The 24,093-nt window shown below is 38.8% G+C and overlaps 1 protein-coding gene across 1 annotated transcript in view; it reads right to left on the reverse strand.

Annotated features, from left to right (window-relative positions):
- Window positions 1–553: 553 nt before the first annotated feature.
- Window positions 554–24,093, reverse strand: part of DCUN1D5 (defective in cullin neddylation 1 domain containing 5) — a 28,811-nt gene continuing 5,271 nt past the window's right edge. Inside the window, exons 2-8 of the mRNA XM_042457965.1 lie at window positions 19,132–19,223; window positions 16,771–16,841; window positions 13,963–14,054; window positions 8,812–8,920; window positions 8,620–8,724; window positions 7,374–7,476; window positions 554–3,474 (exon numbers count right to left, since the gene is read on the reverse strand). Coding sequence (XP_042313899.1) covers window positions 3,419–3,474; window positions 7,374–7,476; window positions 8,620–8,724; window positions 8,812–8,920; window positions 13,963–14,054; window positions 16,771–16,841; window positions 19,132–19,223 — 628 coding nt within the window. The 3' untranslated portion in view covers window positions 554–3,418. The remainder of the gene's footprint in view (window positions 3,475–7,373; window positions 7,477–8,619; window positions 8,725–8,811; window positions 8,921–13,962; window positions 14,055–16,770; window positions 16,842–19,131; window positions 19,224–24,093) is intronic.

Genomic DNA, 24,093 nt, shown 5'->3' on the forward strand with positions numbered 1-24,093 from the left:
GAATTACATAATCTTGGCTCCCAGGGAAATTTCTGACTATCTGCTCAATAGCAAACAAAAGGAGACAAGCTCCACGTGCTCTAAGATGGTCAACCGCTTATTCAGTGTTTAAAACCTTCCTTACCTATGTTTGCTCAAGGACCCCACTTGTCTTTTTGGCTATCCATGGTATCCTCAGCACTCTTCCCCAGCACATCTCTTTCCTCTTATTTGCTTTTTTCACTATCCAGCTCTCACATCCATTCACGGTGATGGGAATACAATGGCTTGGATGATTCTAAATTTCGTGTTCAGTTGTATATCTCTACATTTTAGGATCTTGTTTAATTCTTTCATAGCTGCCCTTCCTATTCCACATTGTCTTCTGATTTGACTGCAGCCTCTGTTCTGACCAGTATTTGATCCAAGGTATTTGTATAGTTCCTCTGTGGTCATTATTTTTGTTTTCTTTATGTTTAGCATTAAGCTTGCCTTTGTACTTTCTCCTTTTAACTTCCTCAGTACTATATTATACATTTATGCCAAATCTTTAAAAACAACTCTCAAGAATAGGTTTAAACCCTGAAATATGGTTTTATTATAAGAATAGTGAGAAAACCTCAGAGATACAAGTCATACATAGCAATCTGATACCTTCACATTAACATGTTGGCATTGGTGGACACAACATTGCATTAATTACTATGTTAAGATCAGAATTTGTAACTTGAAATAAAAGAGATGGTTAGTCTATGTTACTGGTACAATTGGGTTTTCCTGATTTATAACTTGAAACTTTAAAAACCTGAGAGAAAGGTTTCCTAAAGCACGGATAGGGGGTGGGTGGGGACTGATGACAATTTGGATGGCTAACTGCTCATTCATATGCATGAATACTGCAAAGATAGTCTCATTTTCCTTAGATCTCTATTCCCAAATGGTTGGTTATGCTGTTGCAGATTTAATTAGGAAAGATATATTCTACTGTGGACACACCACAACAAAAAATGGGTTGGGGGGGGGGGTCAGGGAAAAGAAGAACTGCATACAGCACCCTTAAAGTCCATCACTAGCTATGTTTTCAACCTGCCTCATCCTTTGTACAAACATCCGAGCCTGAGTATGTGAAATAATTCAGCAGGAAAAAAATGCACTATTAAAGGCCAATTCAGTGCAAGCTGTGACAGGGCCACTAATGGCCACAGTACTTTTAAGGACAGCATTGTCCATTTCTGGGAAGAATGCCAACCTATTAATAACCAATCCTAGGATATACCAACAAGGCTCACTCCAAATATTTTGGCTTAGAACACTAAAGAACACCATGAATACTTGTAATGAAAAACATCTCATCCCTCATTTAGGAATATTACACGCTTTTTTATATACATATCGCTCAGCTGGATATGAATTTCCTTCCACCTATGTGCAGATGTTTAACTCTTGCAAACTTACTGTACTTTGCAAATCACAGAATTTCTTCTGTAGTGGTCAACAGTTTCTCTTTTACTCCAAAAATATGCAGTCTAGAACTTCACATGTTTTGGAAGTACTTGCAAGCTGAATTCAAGTTACTTCCAATTTCAATATACTTAAAGACTACAGTCTTGGGGGAACTTCCAAAATGTAGCACTCATGGCTTTATGTCCATCCACAGGAAAAGCTTGCAGAACAAATATATTCTAATAAGGCTAAAGAAGAAATTACCTGAAGCTTTCTAAAGTGAAATGAGATATCTATTAATACAAATAATTAAATAAGAGCAGCACATGTGAGTGGTGGAGATGTTCTCCACATTTTCAAATAGTATTTTTCATGTACACAGCTGTGAAAGAGCAATAAATTCCACAGTGTAATGTCATCCCTCTAGGATTATTGAAAGGGAATTGAATGACTGACATGGTCAAATATATCTGAATAGTTAGTGGAATTGAAAAAGAAATAGCCCTTTTCTATTGAAGAACAAAAACAGATACTTAAGGACACCATATGACAAAAATAGAACCTCCCCACAAAATATACAAAATGCTTTGTCCAGACAAGATTATCTTGTCCTACCTGAACCTAGTTAGCGTATACAACACATTTCTAATACTCCTGAGGCAGAAGCTACTTCCATGTCTTTACCTAACATTATACAGTATGGGATAAGATCACATCACCAAGATGACATGGATTTGCTTAAGGATGTTGTAAAAGAGCAGGATACCAAATGGAATGCTATAGTCTTTCATCCAGCCATCAACACACTGCCATTTTTCCTGAATTTAATTTCTTCACACATCACAAAGTAGGCTTGAAAATTTCTACATGCCTAACCCTGTGTATGGTTATAATTAAGACATATGAAAGCAGCCTTTTAAGAGTGTGTAGTACTTATTACTTAATGATGCAAAATTACTAAAATCATTAAGCACTTCAGCCTTCCATATTTGCCTTGATTCTTGATGGTAGAATTCAAATATACAGCCATGTTAGTCTGTAGAATCAGTATGTAGAAAGACCCTGTGGCACTTTTGAGACTAACTGAAAGAAAGAAGTTGACAGCATGAGCTCAGTTAGTCTCAAAAGTGCTACAAGATCTCTCTACATACTAATTCATGATGTTTTAGCAACAATCCCAACAATTCATGTTCTTGCTATATGGCAACAGACCACATTAAAGTAATATGACTCTTCTTAGTTCCAAGATGACATGCAGGGACCTGGATTCTGGGAGTGAAAAACAAACAAACATCGGCTCCCCAAATTTGGAAAGGAAGTGGGGAATAATACTAAAATGTTCTCAGTCTAGTACACATTAAAACACTAGCATTACTTCCCTTTTAATATTTAGGCCACTTTTTAAAGTTCAAGAGTAGACAACTTTTTATATTCTATCAAAAAACAAAATGTTGAATTGGAATTATAGGAAAATTAATATTAAGGCCAAGCCACCATGTAAAGTTGCAAACTATGGCACAAATGATGGTGGGCATTTGTAGAACACCAGCCAAGGCTTAATGTTAATCATTCTTCCTAAACACAATCATTCCATTAAAACTACCACACCAGATTCCTATACTACTACAACAATTTTAACACATCTCCAGTATTCAACCATTTATATGGGGTATTTCTGATGCGCTCCACAATGTTTTGGTTTTTGTGTATTGAAACCACCATCATATTCAAGGGATATCCTTCACTTTTAAGACTGTTACAAATCTGAATTTTTATTATTCTGAAATGATAGAAACTTAAGACAAAATCCTCAATTTTTCTGTCTTAGGAGAGATGTGGTTCAATGCCCATTTCATGTGTAACAAGACTTCCTTTAAAAATAAAAGGAAAAAAAATTACTAAAGTTCATAAGGATGTGAATGCAACCCTTGGTTTTGACTCAGTTTTTGTAGGCATAGCATCACAAGATCAAACATTTTCTTCAGAGGTGCTCTTGCTATGACGCTTGACGGATCTTTTGCCATTCCACAAATTCATCAAGAAGAACAGGCCCTGGAAATGGAACAATGCCAGTTACAAACTGCACTTTAAGATGCTTGGCAACAGCAAGGCAAACAGTGTTAGCTTAAATTATGTTAACACTAAATAATCTCTAAATAATTTGAGCATGAATCATGTGGATGTTTTCTAAAGCAGTTTAAACAGAAAATAGATAGACTCATATTTTTTGAAACAAGTTAAAATGTCTCTACCACGTTTGAGATGAGATTGGTTAAAAAAAACACGAAGGAAATTTGGTTGACACCACCTTTTAACTTACATTCTCAGAAATACAGGATTTCACAATTAAACCCGAGAGCTTGTTGCTGGCAAGTGATTTCTTTTTTTATTCTGCTTATGACAAAATACCCACATTTTAAAGGAAGAAAAGGGAAAGTAAATCACCAGACTTTGGAAACAGGGAATGGGAAATCTTCCACTTTTCAATGTTTTCCAAGGTTCAGTGCTTCAGGAACAACTTCCCGCTCGTAACTGGTGCTTGTCTGTGCCTTTTCACGAGGCCTTAGAGCCATTTGTGATACTGGTGAATCACACTACAATATTTACAATGACATTACACACCAATACTCTATGTTCATGGAGACTCAGGATGGTGGAATTATATTTTATTCACTGTAAGGTAGGGGTGGGGAACCTATGGCCCTGCTTGCTGTAAGGAATAGCTAGAATTTGTGGACCTCTGTCAACTCTTATCACTATATTTTGCTTGCTCCACTCATCATGTAAGGGATCTGAAATCTTAAACAATGATAACATATAGACACATTCCAGAGTTTTAAAAGAATACTTCAAGATGTTATTTCTCATTTATTGCTTTGTCCTGAAAATCTTTGTGCAACTTTGGAACGTAAGTCTTCCTGATAAGGACTGAACCAGTTCAGGCTGTAGATCCAACTTCATCCATGCTGGATGGATGAAGAGGGAGTATGCTGGGGAAATATGCTCTGCCAGAAAACAAAAAGCAAACGCATTGCATTTCTACACACATTAATGTGGTTCTAAATTCACCTACAGAAAAGTGTCACTTATTTTCAGATACAAAATCACAGGAGTGGGCTGCAAGGTTTTCAAGGTTTATAAGAGTCAGTTAAATATGTCCTTCTGTGCAGGCTGGCCTTAGTACTAAGACTCCTATTGGATGACAGACCCAAGACAGGAAGTGGCAAGTGGTTTATCAGTAGTGTCATCTACCAGAGAAAGATTTGATCTGTCAACTCAAGCTGAAATTTTCTTAAAGAAAGAGTTTTTTTAATTAGAAACATTTGGGGAACCAAGCTGCATTAGTATACCTGTATTAATTTTTGTAGATTTCCAAAGCCTACTATTACCACTGCTAAGTTGCCCTAGCTACTGCTACACCTGTGGGACTTCTGGGGTGTTCTTCAGATTTCTGCAGACAACTACCTCTTCGTAGACCTTGGCCCATGAAGCCGACCCAGCAGTTTCCGCCAGTAAGTTCCACCCACTGCAACTGTCACTTCAGAAGGGGCAGGTTTGCTACCAGTGTGTGTATGTGTGTCTGTGTGTGTGAGAGAGAGATATAGCAATAGCAAGTACATTTCTATACCACTTATCAGTGAATGCGTACTCCTCCCTAAGCGGTTTACAATGTGTAAGACAATTGCCCCCAACAAACTGGGTACTCATTTTACCAACCTACGAAAGGATGGAAGGCTGAGTGGATCTTGAAGCAACTTATTGCTCTAGGATCAAACTTACAATGTTGTAGCTGCAGTAGCACCATTTAACCACTGTGCCACCAGGGCTCCCTGATATCACAGTGGGTTTATCTCTTTGGGCAAACTACTCTGAGTAAAGGCCTGCCTTGATGTTTGTGGGAAGCACAAGGACAAGGCTTGTCCTGACGCAGGGGTGGGGGAAGAGTGAGGGTTTTGTACTTGTTACCTGTGCGGTCTTTGAGGAAATGAGCTTGTGTTTTGGTGGGTCAGCACTGGCTGTTTGCCTATGCTGTTTGGAGGCTTGTGTGTTTTTGCTTAGTTTTGGCTGTGTACTTTCCCTAAGCACACGATCTAAAGGGGTGGAGAGAGAGAGAAAAAGGCATTTTTGTGGGCATTTCATGGGGGACTTTAAGAGAGAAACCTGGACAGTTGTGCTGCTAAGTATATATGATGATGCACATGGATGATGATGTAGTTGTTGCATTGCACTGACTTGCAACATCTGAGCCATGTTTATTTTATTGTTTGAGGATCTGCTGTGCTGTATCTTAAGCAAATGCAAGCGGCAAGACAAAGTACAACAACTTGAGGCATTTAGAGGATCCCAATTCTGAAACAGAAAAGAGAGATGTCTGGAGCTACACAATCAATTCCAAGCTCTCCCCCTAATTTCAGTTATGAGGCACAGGAAGAAGGACAAGACCGTACACTCCGAAGACATGGAGGCAACCTTGGAAGATTCTATGGATGAAAGAGCTACTGTCTATTCCCAAAGGAAAGAGATGTGGGGTGGTATGATTCCCTGTTGAGAGGGACAGAGACAGTGGCGTGTGGGCCTGAAAAGATGTCTCAACATGTATACCATCTTCAAGAGTGAAGATCCATGATGTAACAAAGAGGCTGATAAGGCTCATCAAGCGCAATGACCACTACCGCTTCATTCTGATCCACGTTGAAACAAATAATACTGCAAGATATAGCCTTTGACATATTGCAAGGTACTATGAGCTCTAGGGAAGAAACTGAAGGTCCCTGGGGCACAGGTTTTATTTAATTGCTCCTTCCTTCCATAGCCTAGCAATAGAAAGAAAAATACAAGTGTAATAGTGCTCCACAGGTGGTGCCATCAAAGAAGATTTGGCTTAAAGGAGCATAGTCTATGCTTTCATGAAGAGGAAACATCAGGCAGGAGATTGGCAGCACCTCACAGCAAGTTAAAAGAGTAGATTTTTTGGGGTCCTGAAAATCTGATCAAAAGAACTTTAAATTGGATTACTTGGAAGAAAGACCAGAAAGCAGGGGGATACCAAGTATTCGGGACAATTGCCTTAATGATAATGGAAGGGGGGAGGGGAGTTGGGCCAATAGTACAAGAACCCAAGAGTAGGTTGAAAAAAAGCAGCAAGGAATCAGCTGGGGAGAATGACCTGTGGTCTTAAGATGCCTCTACACTAATGCATAGAGCATGGGAAATAAGATGAACTTGGACTCTTTATGCAGGAAGGCAAACATGCTTAAATAGATACCACTGAAACCTGGTGGAATGAGAATCATGGAACACAGTATGGAATAATAATAAATAATAATAAAACTTTTATTTATATACCACCTTTCCTTCAGATCAAAGCGGTTCACACACGATGTAACACCACCATTAGTAAGAATGGGACTTGAGGTCCCGTGGGGTTTTTTTTGTTTTGCTATCTATCTGGGGTGGGTGGATCTTGAATGGATCCACCGTGAATACCAAGGTTCGACTATACCACCCATAATGGAAATAGAAACATATCAAAACATCAGTTGTGACTCATTACATTTGTTCTTCTACTGCATTTTCAGATATATCCCTTTGTTCATATTCAGAAAAAAGAAATGTATCTCGCATGCCCTCTAATATAGGCTAAAAATATGTATACAAATAGTGAAGATCTGGCAAACCTATACATAATTGTTCTGGTTAAGACCTCTGACTGTCTTAAGTTCTACAGTTTCTGTGAATGAAACCACCAGGGTACTAGCTGATCCTTTTAATGCTTTTCTTCTTTCGCAAAAGAGCTTCCCACTCAAGGCTCTTATTTGTTTCCCCAATCTTTGTGATTTCTGTATGAATGTTATTGATACAGGTTTTTGTTAAAGTAATGTGATGCATTCACCTGAAATCCAAAATTCATCCAATGTATAAATTAAGACAAAAGAAAACAGAATACTCACATGCCCCATCTTCATCGTAGTTGCTAAGATCTGCATGGACAGTTCTGCTGAATTCTAACACATTGTACCACTGATCTTTGTTAATTACTCTGTATTTTGACTGCTACAGAACAATAAGAGATTGGGTCTCAGCAAACAAAAGGTAGTCTATGAGAATGATCACACAAAGAATCATGCATTTTTTTTCTCCACAGAGGCAAGAAGTTATAGTGGTTTATGAAATATATGAAAAAGCAGTTTTTAGTGTGGATTTAAATGAGCCAGCTTGACTGTTAAAACAGAAGACTATTTTTGGCAGGGTAACAGGGAAAACATTGCAAAGGGCACCAAATGCAGGCATGAAAATATAGGGAAAGGCAGCTAATAGCAAATAACATAATAAATAGTAGCTAAGAAATAAGGAAGATACCATTTCTTTTAGCAGAATAATATGGCTTATACAGGAGTTCATTTCCTTTCCAGGCTCTAAAAGAAAATATTTTGGTATATAAGCTTGCCAGTTTCCCAAAGGGAAAGGGTAATTTACCCTAGCAGCATAGGTGAATGAAGCAGAACCCATTACATGCAAGAAACACCTAGTTCTGCAGTCATGCAAGTCTAATGTTGCCTCTCCAATCTAAAGCACTTAAAACAATTAATAAAAATATATTTTGTTTCTAAAAAGGAATACAAGGAAGTGAAATTTTTGCAGATGTTTATTTATTTTGAAAATATGAACATGTACATACAAGACCATCTAAGTAAATTAAAAATATTGGCACTCTTCTCCTCTGGTTTTTAGATAGTATTCTAAAACAGGTGCACAGCAATTAAGCTTAAAAACAACTACTTGACTCAAATGGTTCATGTATAGGAAGTTTCTTTCAGGAGAGCAGGAAAGAAACAATTACAGTGGGCCTTTGATATTTGCTGGGGTTTGGTTCCACAACCCCGTTGACACCAAAATCCATGGATGCTCAGGTCCCATTACGTACAATGGTGTAGCCAAATGGTGTTTCTTCTAAAATGGCAAAATCAAGATTTGATTTTGGTTTTTTTTTTTAAAAAAAATATTTTCAAGCTATGGATGTTTGACTCCATGGATAAAAAAAATCTGTTGGATGTGGAAACTGTATAGCAGGTACATTTCTACATATTTAAGATCAGGATCAGAATTGTAAGGTGGGCTGGTTGTTTTTGCAGACTTATGCACTATATAAATCAAATACTGAACACATTAAATATTTTAAAAATTATATATGCATACCTCCAAGTATTGATAAAATACTGAAAACAGTGGCCACGTTCTTCCAAGCAGAAGTGCTAACATAGATTTTGCAGTGTCAATATCAAGACTTCTCTGGTCTTTGTCCTAAATTGATTAAAGAAATCATAGCTCAGAAAATAAATGATAATCAGCTGAATTCATGCTTTTTTAAAAAAGAGGAGTTGCACATACCCTTGCAAAATCAAATGCGTATCTGTAGATATTCTTAAACGTTGAAATGTCATTCAGTTGTGTGCGCAAAAAATCAAATTTACTCTGCAGCTTTTCTGTACAGTCACATCTTAAATAAAAGAAAGAGTTATATGCAAAACACATTAATAGATGGGAGTAGGCAGGCACTTCTCAATTTCAACAGTGAAACAAACAAGGCTTGAAGCACTTCAAGGCTCTCAACACAACAGTAGCAGCCTAGGGTATACCTTTGCATTATTGCATATAGTCATTCATTTTGATATCTTCCTCCACAACATTCGGTTGTCTAAATGTTTCTGAGACCAACTTCTATGAGCTTTCATAACTGGCTATGTTAGCTGAGACTGAAGTAAGTTGCCATTCAAACACTTGGCAGGCAAGAGGCTGGGGAAAGCTGCTATAAAGGAGACAGCGCATTCATGCTGACAAACCATAGCTAGATCAAAGTGATGGATAAATGTGAAGGTGGTGCCAGGATACGTGGTGCCAGGAATATAAACCATAATACTATTTGTATGGAAATATATTCATTAATCTAGTTTTCTTTGCACTGCAGAAGAAAGCAAAAATTTATGCATAAATATTTGCCTGCAAGTTATTCTGCATAGAAATACATTTGGGTTGTTTTTGTTTTTTTGATTGGGTATAATGTTTTTGAGGGGGTTATATGGGGGAGCAAATAAATATTTTTGCAAGGAAATGCGTTGTTTTTGTGCCAAAAATGTATTTTTCATATTTTTTCAAAAAGACCATGTTTTTGTGTGTGAGCAAATCTAGTGCTTTTTGTGCAAAAAGACATGAAAACTCTTTTTTAATATATAAAAATGATTTTTTTCTCTTTGGACCTCTTTGTTCCTCTTTGGACCAGTTGGAAGTTTCCAAATTCTCTTCAAAGACAGTCTCATAATCCAAATGGAATGTAACTAAGGCATGCATCATCATAGACAGGTCTGACATCTTATGGAAAGGGTGCAACTAGCACACATAACTTAACTGTGCAAATGTTCTCCTGGACATTGCAGAGATGTGAGCTTCCAGGCCCCAGGCAGAATCCAAGTGTACACTTAAGCTGTGGACCTGCATCTTAAGGTGAGTGTCACACTACCCTGAACAGATTAAATTTCTATTCCCCGATCTGCTTTTTAACCCAGAGCACCTCTGTCCTGTCTGTACTGAGTTTCCATTTTTTCATCCTAATCCTGTAGGAAACAGTAATTCTGAAAACTGAACAGTGCAGCAGGATAAACTAGCTTGTCTGTGATGGCAACTATGCCTGGTGCTCTGAACAGAATCAATACTGCTAGAGCAGTGGTTCTCAACCTCTGGTCCTCCAGATGTTTGTGACTTCAGCTCCCAGATTCTCTCATCACTGGCCATGCTGGACAAAGGCTTCTGGGTGTTGAAGTCCAAAACAGCTGGAGGATCAAAGGATGAGAACCTCTGTGCTAGAGGATGCATGTACAGCATGCCTGGGCCATACGCAGGCACACCATATGTGGCTTTACCCTTATGTAGAAGTTAAAGCTGCAGAAGGGATAATGGTGCACATATCGTGCTACACGCAGGAGCGCTCCCCTATTGAAACAAATGGGTTTTGAGCGCACACAGTTTTCCCTATATCTTTTGGGAATGGATCCCCCACATATGAGGAGGGTCCACTGTATACTTAATCTTTTGTTGCAAAACCAACCTCCCTATTTTATTACAGGCAGCTTTCTGGTACAACGAATCTCAGGACAGCATGTATGAATCAAAAGGATTCAAGCAAAGCTATAAGCACATGTCTTGGCATTGCCTGAAAAACAAACAAAACAGAAGCTTCACTTTCATCTTCTTTGGAGGAAGCACTCACATTGAGTTGCTATGCCCAAAATACCCTTGCCCTAGGTACTACCTACCTAATTGTCAAACCATACCATGCTGTTAACACAGGAGTGAAGTAGACAGGCAGGAAAAAGCAAGTCAAAACCTTGCTGACCGTACTGGCTGCTCATAAGTCGGCCTGAATGTGCATGGCCTGACCACAAGGCCTGACATCAAGCCACACTGTTGGGTAATTTCCCCCTCACCAACCATGTGCACCGCCACACAAACACACCACTGGTGACCGTCTTCTGTTTAGATGCCATCCCAGTGGATGCCCCCCATTGATTGTCCACACAGTTGCACCTGTGATCTTCCACCGGGACAGTACACAGAGGCAGAGGTGTGCCTAGTAAAACACTGGCAATGCACAACCATGCCCCCCATGCCCTCTTCACTCCATGCTCTCTCTTGGACTGTCTAGTTTATGTATGTTGTAATTACATCTATTGGAAATGTCATGCTTTTACTTTTTTACACTGCTGCCCCAACCACTTGGCTACGCTGGCTCTGTCCTTTTTAAATATGCATCTGCACTATTGTGCTTATATGCACATTTAGGGTTAGAGTTAGGATAGATTGCTTCTTTAGAACCTCTCTGGCATTGGCATGTTTATATGCCGGGTCAAAGGTGTGCATTTCTTGGGCTAGGTCAGATTATTCTAGATTCATTTTGGTCCTGCTTTTAGCACCATATTGTGGCCTCCGTGTGGTTTCCGGCCGCTTTGGGGGCATGTGTCACATAAACACCCAAAGCAGCCAGAAGCCATGTTATTTCGCCTTAAAGCACAGGTACAGCCTCACCAGTCAATATTAAATCCATATTTGGTTTGAACTGAGGAAAGCAACTTCTCAAGTATTTATTGACCACTGTGAAGAGTTTAAGGTGCTGAGCTATTTAGAACATCATACATCAATATTAACACCTTGAATTGGGCCTGGTGTTTCACTGGGAGAGAGTGCAAGTATTTTGAAGTACAGAAAATATTACTATCTGTTCGTGCCCAAACACAGACAGTATAGCGTTCTGAACCAGCAGCAATCTTCATACTCGTTCAAGAGAAGCCTCATGTAGAAATTGCAATAATCCACTCTGGAAATTATGAGAATGTACACTAATGTACCCAGATTATCCAGACCCAGGAATGATTGCAGGTGGTGAGCAAGGTACAAGTGACCACAAAGCACTCTTTGCCATTCGAGTCATCTGGGGTATCAAGGGGAGTATTATTCCAGGCTGAACAGTCTGTCTATAATTTGAAAGAATTGCCCCCCATCTAGCTCTGCTGGGTTTGCTAACGCAGCTAACACATGTGATTTAGACTGTTATAAGCACTGAGCTGCACTTTGAATTGTATCTGAAAAATGTCTGGCAGCCAATGCAGATTTATTTTTAAATAGTAATTTGGTTCGCTAGATCAGTAGCTGTATTATATACTTAATGATATTTTTTTTGGTAGTCTTCAAAGGCAGTCCCACAAGTAGTACATTGTAGTACCTCATTCAAGAGTACTTTACAGAGTTTCTCTCTGTAAAGAATGAGCCAAAGCTGGTCATCAGATTTGCTGGTGAAAGCCATTACATGCTGCTGGTGTCACCCTGGAGTTCCAGTGACAACCAGTATCCCTAATTCTATGAGTATGATCCATCAGAGTGTGTGCTAACTATCAAGAAAAGATTAGAGAATCCTTACTAGAGAAACCACTAACATGATCACTGTGTCAACTGTACTATTGCTTTATTTTCTCTCCCACTTCCCCCTCAGCAATGAGATTCAAAGCAGCTTGTAGAATTAAAAAAGCAAAACACATACAGTTTTTATATATAATGCAGTGAAACTACCTACAACACTAAAACCACTAAAACAAGTCTTTGCCTGGCACCTGAAGGACAACAAGAAGACATTCTAGTCTTCCTGGGATGAGAGTTCAAGAAGCTAGGAGCAGCCATCAAAAGGTTATGAGCCTTCATTCAGCCCACTACTGCTTATTCAACATCTCTATTAAATTACAATAATTTTATTATGCTTAAGTAGAGCACTTCTTTTAGAGACATTTGTACATTGGGCAAAATCAGCACATCACCTATGTTACTGTCTGAGCAAGACAAAGCCATCAAGGATAAAGGCAGGAGGAAAAGTAAAAACAGCACTCCCATGATGTCTGAAGGTAGCTCCAGAAACATGTGTTGGTGGTGGGTAAGGAATCAGTATCAGTCTCACACTGCGATTTCCCCAAACACTGTGATTTAAGTTCGTTGTAAATGCTGCTTCTGCGTGAGAAAGAGTTTGCAGTACTCACGTTTCCTACACCCTGGGCAAATTTGGCAAGCTGTTAGTAAATGACAAATATGAAAGGACATTGAGAAACTGGAGCGTGTCCAAAGGAGGGTGACAAAAATGGTGAAGGGTCTGGAAACCATGCCCTATGAGGAACGACTTAGGGAGCTGGGGATGTTTAGCCTGGAGAAAAGAAGGTTAAGAGGTGATAAGATCGCCCTGTTTAAATATTTGAAGGGATGTCATATTGAAGAGGGAGCAAGCTTGTTTTCTGCTGCTCCAGAAAACAGGACCCGGAACAATGGATGCAAGCTACAGGAAAAGAGATTCCACCTGAACATTAGGAGGAACTTCCTGACAGTAAGGGCTGTTTGACAATGGAATGCACTCCCTTGGAGGGTGATAGAGTCTCCTTCCTTGGAGGTCTTTAAACAGAGGCTGGATGGCCATCTGTCAGGGATGCTTTGATTTGGATTTCCTGCATGGCAGGGGGTTGGACTGGATGGCCCTAGTGGTCTCTTCCAACTCTATGATTCTATGATTCTCTGCAGCATTTTGCAAGCAGTAAGTATTTCTTCATTCAGGCTAAAATCATGACATGTAGTGCTAAACTAGACATTAAATGCTGTTGCACACACACTCCCCTTTTTGCTTTTAGAGCCAAAAGCAGCTTCAAAAGTATTTGGGGCTGGTTTCAAGTTGAAATATAATGAGGGGATAAGTGAAGAGTTAAGCATTCACATCCCTGGCCACCTTAGAACTTGCAGACGCCCAAGGTACAAGTACATACAAAAGGGGAAGGATACATACAACATCTCTTCTGACCAAACAGGAAATCATGCAAATCATCAGTGGTATTATCAGACCATTTTGAAAATGGTACCCTATAGGCAAAGGTTCTGTATCATATTTTCAACAGGTTCATTAACTGAAAGATTAAAATCTGTTATTTCAAACACATTAAAGATTATTTTAAATGTAGTTCTTACTGTAATGAGGTCATCCCCTTTAACCATTCTTCCTTTGTAAAGAATCCCATGCTTTCAGCCTCCAGTTTCCAGGCTAAAACTAGCATAATAATCTGTAAAAGAAATTTAAATAAAAACATGCAATATTTACAAAGAACAAATTACTTGCTAAACAATACTTGGGACTATTTAATAATTTTTGAATGGCAATAGAAATTTGCAATGATTCAAATGCAGATGCAATTTTAAATTAGCACAACATTAGAATTTCCCCCTTAACTCCAGGACTAAGAACATGGTTTGGATAAGATATATATCTCATCCTATTTCAGAGGTATTTTGGAGAATCTCCAAATCAAATGTGATACAAAGCAAAGCAGGCTGTTTCAAGGCTTCAGACACAAAATGGTGTTTTTGTCCTAATCTGATATATCTCTGTACTTCACTCTCCCCCCGATGTAATTAACACAAAGTGAGAGAAGGAAATTAGAGTCTGGGGAAAGTATGTGAAGTTTTATACTGATATTTCCAGCTTCCAGCCAGGAAATGATTTTATCACAGTTCTCCGAAGACTTTGTGAGAGGGACACTGAAGAATCTATCAAGACTTTCAGTGAATTTTCTTTTTTTTAAAGGTGTAACTGATAAATATAAATAACTAGGAAGTGCCCTACTCTGAACTGCTTACTGAGGAAACATCTGACACCAAAGTCCTGATCCAGTCCACCTTTGTCTCTTGCCCAGCTCTTTAAACATGAGACCTGTTGAGTTCCATCAAGAGGCCTTGACCTTCATATCAATTCCATCCCCTTTGGTTTTCCTGCCCAGTAGAGAGAGGGTACCATATAAATAGAGGGAACATCTGAGTGCATCTTCTTCTCCTTAGCAACTTCAATGAGAAAGCTATTGCCTCTTGATGGGGGTGCTGTGAAAGCTATCCACCATGTAAACTCATAGTGATGAGGTGAACTTCTCAATAATTAAAGTTATGAAAAGAAGACTGGAAAGACCTCCAATCCCATATCTGCAAGAGGAATGGTATCTGGCTCAGAGGATTTTAGAGCAGTGTATATATGTAGGTGTATGTATTAAAGAGACATCAGACCTAGGACCACTTACCTAGGAGTAAACTCACATTGAGCTTAAAGAAAGACATGTACAGAATTCTGCTGTTGACCACAAAGATCAACAATGATAAAAGATCAAAGCATATTTGATAGCTGAATATTCTTCTAACTCGGTGTTTCCCAACTTTTAGTCCTCCATTTGTTTTGTGCTTCAGATCCCAGAAGCCCCAACCAACTTGGCCATCAGGCAGGAATTATGGGAACTGAAGTCCAAAACACCTGGAGGACCAAAGGCATGGAACCACAGGAACACTGGCAAGGAGCCTATTCCATCCTGTTTTACTTCATTATCAAGTGTATTTACTTGACATATGACTAGGATTAGAGCAGGAGTGGGCAAAGTGTGACACTTGGAATTCCTATGTGTTCCCTGAAGCACCTCAGAAGCCCCACAAAACCCCCAAACTAAAAAAGGTTGGAGGCTGATTTCTGGACAACTTTGTTTTGATCCAAGAAAGTCAAAATGCGTTCAAGTCATAGCAATTTGCTCCTCTTGACCCTAAAAAAAAACAAAAACAAAAAAAAAAAAAAACAAACCCCCCCCCAAAAAAACCCAAAAAAACCAACCAAACAAACAAACAAACAAAAAAACCAAAACAAAACAAAAAACCTAACCCCAAAGAAATTTTAAAAGCTGCCTGATGAAGGCAGCCAGAAGTGATATTTTGCATTTGGCCTGCTGGGCAGATGCAGGGTGAGGAAATGGCCCATGCCGCTGCATAGTTGCCTACTCCTGGGGGCTAGACAGTAGACCAATGATCTGTTTTCCTGGCTGAAAGGATATTTAATGTCTCATGCTTGCATCAAGATTTGAAAGCAGGCTTATACTTCAAAAAATTCTGCAAGCACTCAATTACTGTTTTTAATTCTTAACTCCCTCAAGCATACTTTTTTTTAAAATACTTGCAGGAAAACTCTACATTCTAAGTTGTGCCTCTACATTCTAAGTTGCCTGTGAAACCACAGAGAAAACAGGGGTATCCTTTTTTTTTAAACTCACCTTTTATAAACAGGTGGCTCAAACTGCCCTGCCTCTACTTGCTTCAAATATGATGGTCTTTATTTCCTGAGGCAACTATCATGCTTATGTATTCCACTAATTATGCCAAAAAAGTGACAGCTGTATGTGATTTCCCCACTACTGTACAGTCAAACTTCAGACTTCAGAAAAGAATAAAAAGTAAGAACTCAGTTCCAATCAAAGGAAAGGGAGCACAATTCAGTGGAGCCTTGCCTTACGCGGGGATCCGTTCCGCCGCCCCCCGCGTAAGGCAAATACCATGTAAGCTCGAACCCCATTCACTAGAATGGGGCTCATGCTCATGGCAGCATGACATGTGTGCACCACGAGCACGTGTGCCATTCAATGTATTGCAGTGCGGCTTCCACGTAAAGTGGAAGCCACATATGGCGTGCCCGCGTATGCTGTATAAGGGAAACAGGCATTTATGGGAGTAATATGAAAATCTGATTTTACTTATTTTCAGAATACAGTGGGTCCTCCACTTACGCGGGGGATCCGTTCCGGATCCCCCCGTGTAAGGGAAAATATGCCTATGCTCAAGCCCAATAGGAAATAATGGCATGTGCGCCATTGTTTTTTCCCCGTGTGGCTTCCGCGTAAGCTGGAATCCGTGTAAAATGTGTCTGCACATGGCGCGGGCACATTGTATGGCATACTAATCTTTACTAACAAAGCTTACATTTTCCGGTTCGACCCCAATGTCCTCACAGAATTTCTCCATTCCCTCAGGCCCAACTACTTCATCTTCACCTTTGAAACAAAGAAAGCAGGTTAAGATATCACACATAAAAATTACTTTTCTCACCCATGGCCAAGCCACATATTTGGCAACACACATCCATGTGATTGCCCCAAGGGAACCAGCAGACATGGGGAAGGTTTAAGCACTTCCCACCCATGAATCATTTCTATGTAGTAAACTGCCTCTTATTCACACTTTCCCCCATATTCAACAAACTGGGGCTCTTAGACATGTATCTACCAACATATACATAATTTTAGCTTGAGTGTTTAATTTATCTTTAAATTAAATTCTCTCTTACATAAGCAGATAGGGTTAAACAAACTAAATGAAAAGTGCATAATTTATCTAATTATGCCAACAGGTCTTCATTCACTTGTACACAAACACACAACAGCATAATTCAGGGTGCAATGTCTTCATCCTGAACTGGTGCTTTTCCTGAGCTGTTTCATGTTCTTACTGCTTTACTACTTCAAGTGTTCCCCACCCTCCACCCAAACTGTCACCTTTTATATTTTTAGGACTTACTAATGTTTTGCAATCAGGCTTATGATATTAGTTCTCAGCAGCAGATTACCTGAGCACCATTTTAGGTAGGGAAAGGATCTGATAAGCAATGTCCCCCTTTTCATCTTGTACATACGACCAACACAATGACATTTTAGAGAGCAGATGGTTAGTGATGCAGCTCAAAAGAAGCAAAATCAGTCTCAGCTTGGTTAGAATCTTAAAACACAGAGAAACAAATTCACCTAAATTTTAAGAACAGTTAAATGTTGTAGACAGACGTGTGGAAGAACAAACATTAGTCAAACTATTGATACTTCTTAGATTTTGTAATAATTTCGTGCAGTACGTCATTCCCTGCCTCCAAAACCAACCTTCTCAAGCCAGCTAGTAAAACACAAGACTGGTAGAACAGCAGACAAGAGGCAGTACTAACGTCTAAACCAGTGGTGGCGAACCTATGGCACACATGCCAGAGTTGACACCCAGAGCCCTTTCTGTGGGCACACATGCTATCGCCCTAGCACAGTTTGCCAGAGTTTCTTATTAGAAAGCCAGAGGGAGGTGGCACTTTACAATAAATAAGTGGGGTCTGGGTTGCAGTTTGGGCACTCGGTCTGTAAAAGGTTCACCATCACTAGTCTGAACCAATGAAGCAATGAACCATTTCTCCCATGTGCGTCCCACATTGAGAACTGTACATTTTATTCAACAAAAGAAAGTAAACTGTGTGCAAGGACATGGATGGCTGTTATTCTATCAGTAAGGATAATGGTACATTAAGTGTGAAAGCACAATGTTTATCTTTTTCTTACTATGTGCACTCATGGAAGAGGCAGAAAATAAACTGTAATTTCTAGGAGACTTGGAGCAGAGCATCAATAATTTAAAAGCAAAAAGAAAATACCTTTAAAATTAGGTTGCTAAAATCTTTTAAAATCTTTTGAAAAATGTTAGACACAATGCTGCCTATTTATGGACAGAATAAAAACAAGAAAGGAGAACCATACTGTCAGACTGATGAGATTTTAGTAATACAGACTCTTGCTACCGACTGGAAAGTACATCCATTCCTGTGCATTTTTTCTTTTGTAGGATAATGTATACAATTTTTAAAATGGAACATACCTGCTAAAAATGGTACATAGTTTCAGCAGCTGGCACTTCAGCACTCTCTTTTTGTAAAGCTTTAGTTGGAGGTTAAATTACTTCCAAGTTTACAGGAGACATTAGTTATGTAAGGGACAGACAACTAAGGAGTTTTTTGCTCAGCTAAAAAATCTGACTTACCTTGCCCAGTTTGAAGCCTCTTCCAGGATGCAGCCAGATATTTTCACTCACATTTTGCCACTGATGCTGTCTTCCACGTAAAGCCCACCTAGAAGCCACGCTCAGCTGGCCAATTTGCAAAGTCAGGAGTTTCCCAGCTTTGTAAATCGGCCAGCTGAGCTCAGATTCTAGCTGGGTTTTAGGCAGGAGGCAGCATGGGCAGCAAAATGCAAGTGATAATATCTAACTGCATCCTGAAAGAGGGTTCAAATCGGGCAAGGTAAGTCTGATTTTTTAGCTGTGCGAACATCTCCTAAGTTGGAGAATACATGTCCACTCATGTGTATTTGTTTGCAGAGCTATCTTTTGAGCCTAAAAGTAGTTTTAAAAATACGTGAAAGTGTAGGCAATTATTCCCTCAATACATCAGGCAATCTGGTTCTCAAGAAACACATTTTATGTTATTAGTAATGTGACTGGAAAAAAAACCTAGATTTTAAGCTCTTATCAGTTTCATACCTGCATATTCATAAAACCACGACAGGCACTTCTTGCTTGAAAAATGCTCCTCACCACTTATCACTTTACTAGAAGCTTGTGACCTGCAGTAGCTTGTGAAGACATAACATAGTTCTTTTTATTACATTATCATCATTCTGGAGAAAATGTTCCCAATAAGAAATTACTAAACAACATAGCCTTCTTTCCTAAAATGTGGCTGCTTCTTTACAGTAATTTTGATTCTTTTAAAAAATACGTATTTTAAAGAGTACTAATATCCTGCTTTTTAAAAACTTTCACACTGATTATATTATTGTTATTGTTACATTTCCACAGTTTAAACAATCAAAAAGGAACATAAAAGACTCAGCTTTTGCTTTTATTCTGACAGCCGAATTGAAAATGTCTGCAAGTCTGCAGACAGAATCAAGGCCACTATAGCCAGGCATTATACTGTATGTTGTCATTCAGAAATTAAGTCTGCAAAAAGCGTACTTTATAGAAATTGCAGTGATTAGATATTTTGAAAGACCAATTATTTTAAGAAGTCCAGTTCAACAGTCATTGTAGTTTAAATAAAGTCCTAAGCAGGTCAGATGTTTCCACTGAACACTGGGTATCTACATGAGAATAAGAACATGTGCTGCAGATACTGATGTGAATTTCATCTATGTGGACCAGAAAAGGTACCTTTTGAGGGAAATGGCAATCTACATGCAGTTACCACTTATGTACAATCACTGGTATAACTACAGCAGCATCAGACACAGTAGTACTAATTTACTGAAATATGATAAAAAATAAATGATACACAAAATACTATGTTGGGAATAAAAGGAAATACTCAGTCCTTGAATAAATATTTTGTCTCCTCTTATTTCTGCGACCTGGTAGCAAACACTGCCCTCTATGTCAGAGCTTGGGAAACCAGAATTGAATGTGGGCTGATAGGGGCATATTAATAATACTAGGTGATTAGAATGCAAAAGTATGAAACAAAGCAAAACCAAACATTTTTAGAGAATTTAACCTAGGATCAGGAAATGAAGACGTGAGACTTATTGAATTTTGTGAGGCCAAGAATTTGTTCACTGCAAACACATCTCTCAGGTGACCGAATAAATTACTGTATATGTGGATGCAACAGACAACCAATATAGAAATAAAACAAGCTACATACTTTGAAGCAAAAGATGGAAAAGCTGCATTATCTCTGCAAAAAACAAGTCCAGAGGCAGACTGTGGCACAAGCTATGCTTTATTAATATCAACAATTAGAGTAAAGTTAAAGAGGTACACTAGATCAATCATAGTACCAAAATACAATTGGGAAAAAAAAAAGAATTTAAAGTCCATAAAAAAACCTGATTTGCATATGAAGCTTAACTGACCAGGAACCGAAGCATTCCAGACCAAACCATAGACAATGTGAGGGAGAAATAGAAAAATGGAAAAAGACACTATCTATACTTAAAAAGAAAGAAGGAAAATCACTGGATGATTGATGAAACCCTTCAACAGTTATGGGCAGAGAAAGAAATGTGACAGAAATAGGGCCAGAAACCTGAACACAAATGTTCAGACTGGAATCTAAATCATGAGAAAGTATGGGCCGCTCTAAAAGAAAGGAGTGTGCCATGCCATTTGATTGTCCTGAAGCATAACCTACATTTGGACAGGAAGCCACTGTCAAGGACAGAATAAGGAGGAACAGAATGGCTTCCAATTGCCAAAGGGGCCAGTCAAGGCTGGATTTTATCACCCTATCTGTTGAATTTATACACAGAAGATATAATCCTGAAAGCAGAATTAGACTGATGTATGAACTATCTGATATTGGCAGGATTTTTCCAACCATGGACTGTATTTATACTTATTGGCTACAGATGTATCTTTCTTTCCTGGAAACTCATTGCAGGGCAGCAGACATAGGCTCATGGACTGACACTGTTCCACAGACCCCACTTTGAGTAGCACTGATTTAGAGAAGTTTAAAAGTGGATGATGAAGAAAGAGAAATGAAGATGTTCTGTAACTTGGCTCAGTCCTTAATCAAGCTGGACACTATAAACAAGAAATCAGAAGAGTAGGACTAAGAAGGTAATTCTGAAGGAACTTGAAAGATCCTCTGAAATACAAATATTTCTCTGAATACGAAAGTCAGAATTATCCATAGTGCAGAAATTGGACAGGAAGAAAATCAACTCTTGAAATGTGGTGCTAGAAGAGTTCTATGATATCATGGACTTTTAAAATAAATAAAGACTGAAATCTCACCAGATGCCTAAACATACGTACTTTAGACACATCATGACTCATTGGGAAAAAATAATAGAATCATAGAATTGGAAGAGACTGCAAGGGGCATTCAGTTCAACCCTCTGCCAGGCTGGGATATACAATAAAAGCACTCCTGACAGATGGGCATCCAGACTTTGTTTTAAAAACTTCCAATGATAAGGCTTGGTAAATTGGAAGGCAGTAGGAAGAGGAAGACTGCATTACAAGTAGATTGACCTCAGATGGATTGATTCAAGGAAGCCATGGCCCAATTTCAGCAAGAACGGAGTAGGTCTACTGATGACCCTAGGCATCTCTATGGGCCTTGGACATCTCTCATTCATAAGGTCAACATAGGTCAATGCCAGCTTGACTACAAGTAATAACTTGTTCTGGACTGAATATACTTAAGGGGATTAACTTCTATTGCCTTCAGATGAATGGGGACTCCTTTTTAGCTTCTTAAGAGGGGATGGAGTCTATTAGGGCTTTAAGGAGCAGCATTTCAACAACAGGCTTACTTTTATGGAGTCTGCTGCTTCTAAAATCTGTCTCGCTCTTATTTTGCATTCACACAGAAAAGCAGATAACTCGGCAGGAGTGTTAAGGAGTGAAGAACAGTTATTTGGTTCCCTGTTTGATAGAAGGCTGTAGCCCCATAATGACATTTCTGTCAGCTTAATTTCTAAACAAAATTTCAGGCGTAATGGAAGCTCAGAATCCTTGGTGATACTCAACATTCACACCCCTTTAGTAGAGGGACTGTAATGTTAGTCAAGACAGTACTGCACTGAACATTACTGTTACTGCAGAGAAGCACTGAACAATTTTATGCTGAAGTGTGAGCACCTGTAAGATAATCTAATACATTTGTTTTTAAAACATTTGATTAAGTCATTAAACAGTGTGTCTACTGCAGAGTGACCGACTGAAAGGATTACAGCTGTATACTTTGATGATCATCAGAGAGTTGATTTAGATGAGGTAGCAACCTAGACAACCATATCAAGTTAATGCTCAGCCTTGCTTAAGCATGTGAAATTGAAACAACCTACCTTCCCTTCCCTCATTCCTCACTGTTTAATTTTAGAGTGCAGGGCCCTCTCCCATCTCTACTTTAAAATGTCATGGACACTGATTGTGCTATAAGAATAAGGTGCAGCAGTGAGATATTTATTATTCATGAACAACTGTATTTACAGCAATGACTTTTATCAGTCATGCTCCAGTTGTACCCTTGAGTCCATGACTTTTATTATTCAAAATCTTGTACAGTATAGAAATCTGCCCCATGGCAAGCTAAAAGGGAGTATGATAGTAGTACTTTGGAAGGTGACTGCTGAATCCACAGTTGTAAGGAACGACTGAGAGACAGAAGGGATCTCTCAGCTCCAATTTAATTTCAATTGTATTTCATTATATCCTTGTCCCCAGAATTGTGATCCTAAACATTCATGCCCCTTTACTACAATTCTGCAACATTATCTTAGTTGTTTATACACACTGGTTGAACAAGTGCTATACCTTGTCTTTAGTTTAGAAAGGTTTTGTTTAACTGCCTGCAGTATGTTTTTAACAACTTAATTCAGGAATGGCAAACTAAACAGTAGCCTACCTGTACAGACACAAATAATGGCATATGTAAATGTCTAGACAGTTGCAAAATAAGAGTTCTAATGGATATTATATTATGTTTTACTACCTAAGGCCATTGCTCTTGATATTGGTAGAAAAGGCAGGTTATTACCTCATGTGAAACAAAATATGCTTTTCCAAACTTGTTGAACATGGCAATGAGAAGATCATGTCCTGACATGCATGTCTGTGTAAGCAGTACCATTAAATTTATACTTCTTACACTAAAGAAACTAAAATAAACTCATTCTGTCCAAAGGTAGGCAGGATAACCAATAGTGCTACCATAACTGATTGAATTAATTTGTCTGACATAAAAAGCCATCTCATCAAGGTTTCCAGAGCAACACAAAGTAAGTGTAGCACGAAAAACAAGATAGCTGGAAAGGTTGCATAACCTCATTCTTTGGAGGCTTTCAACAGACGCTAAGCCAGCACCTGTTTGTTACATGCTGTCTTAACGGATTTGTTCAAAATGTTGGACTTACAGAAGTGTCACCCTTGTGATTCTAATAAATGATTACTAACATATTTACTCAAGAGTAAACTTAATTGTGTTCAGCTGTCCTTTACAGTTCTAAAGAACACAAGGAAAGAAAATTGGGTGTTCCAAACCTTCAGGTAGTATCAAGACATGTTAATGGAACAGTAGCTGGACTCTGATGGCTGGTGTTATTTTAAATAGGACCTTGTTTTGAACGTGCTAAAAATAGAACATTCAGCATGTATATTGAATTTAAGAATTCATTTTCAAAGAGATCAGTATTTATGCATACTAACATATATCTGTAAGTTGTTGCTTTTCAAGCTACATACAATAAATGCTATTTGCTAGTATTTTCAAATACAGGACATGTTTCTTAAAAGTCTGTAACTAGAAGCTCCTCCAGTGAGTCAATCCTATACACACAGATACATAGCCATTCTACCTACTTCTTCCAGTGCATGCCTCTTGCTGACAAAACAGACTAGGTAAGAGGAGATTACTGTCAAAGCCATGGTAAATATTCATGCTGGATGGTAACTGGAACAGCTCTTTTTCTGGTCCCCATATGAAAATGGTGG

This window comes from Sceloporus undulatus, chromosome 3, assembly GCF_019175285.1.
Source record: "Sceloporus undulatus isolate JIND9_A2432 ecotype Alabama chromosome 3, SceUnd_v1.1, whole genome shotgun sequence".
Classification (NCBI taxonomy): domain Eukaryota; kingdom Metazoa; phylum Chordata; class Lepidosauria; order Squamata; family Phrynosomatidae; genus Sceloporus; species Sceloporus undulatus.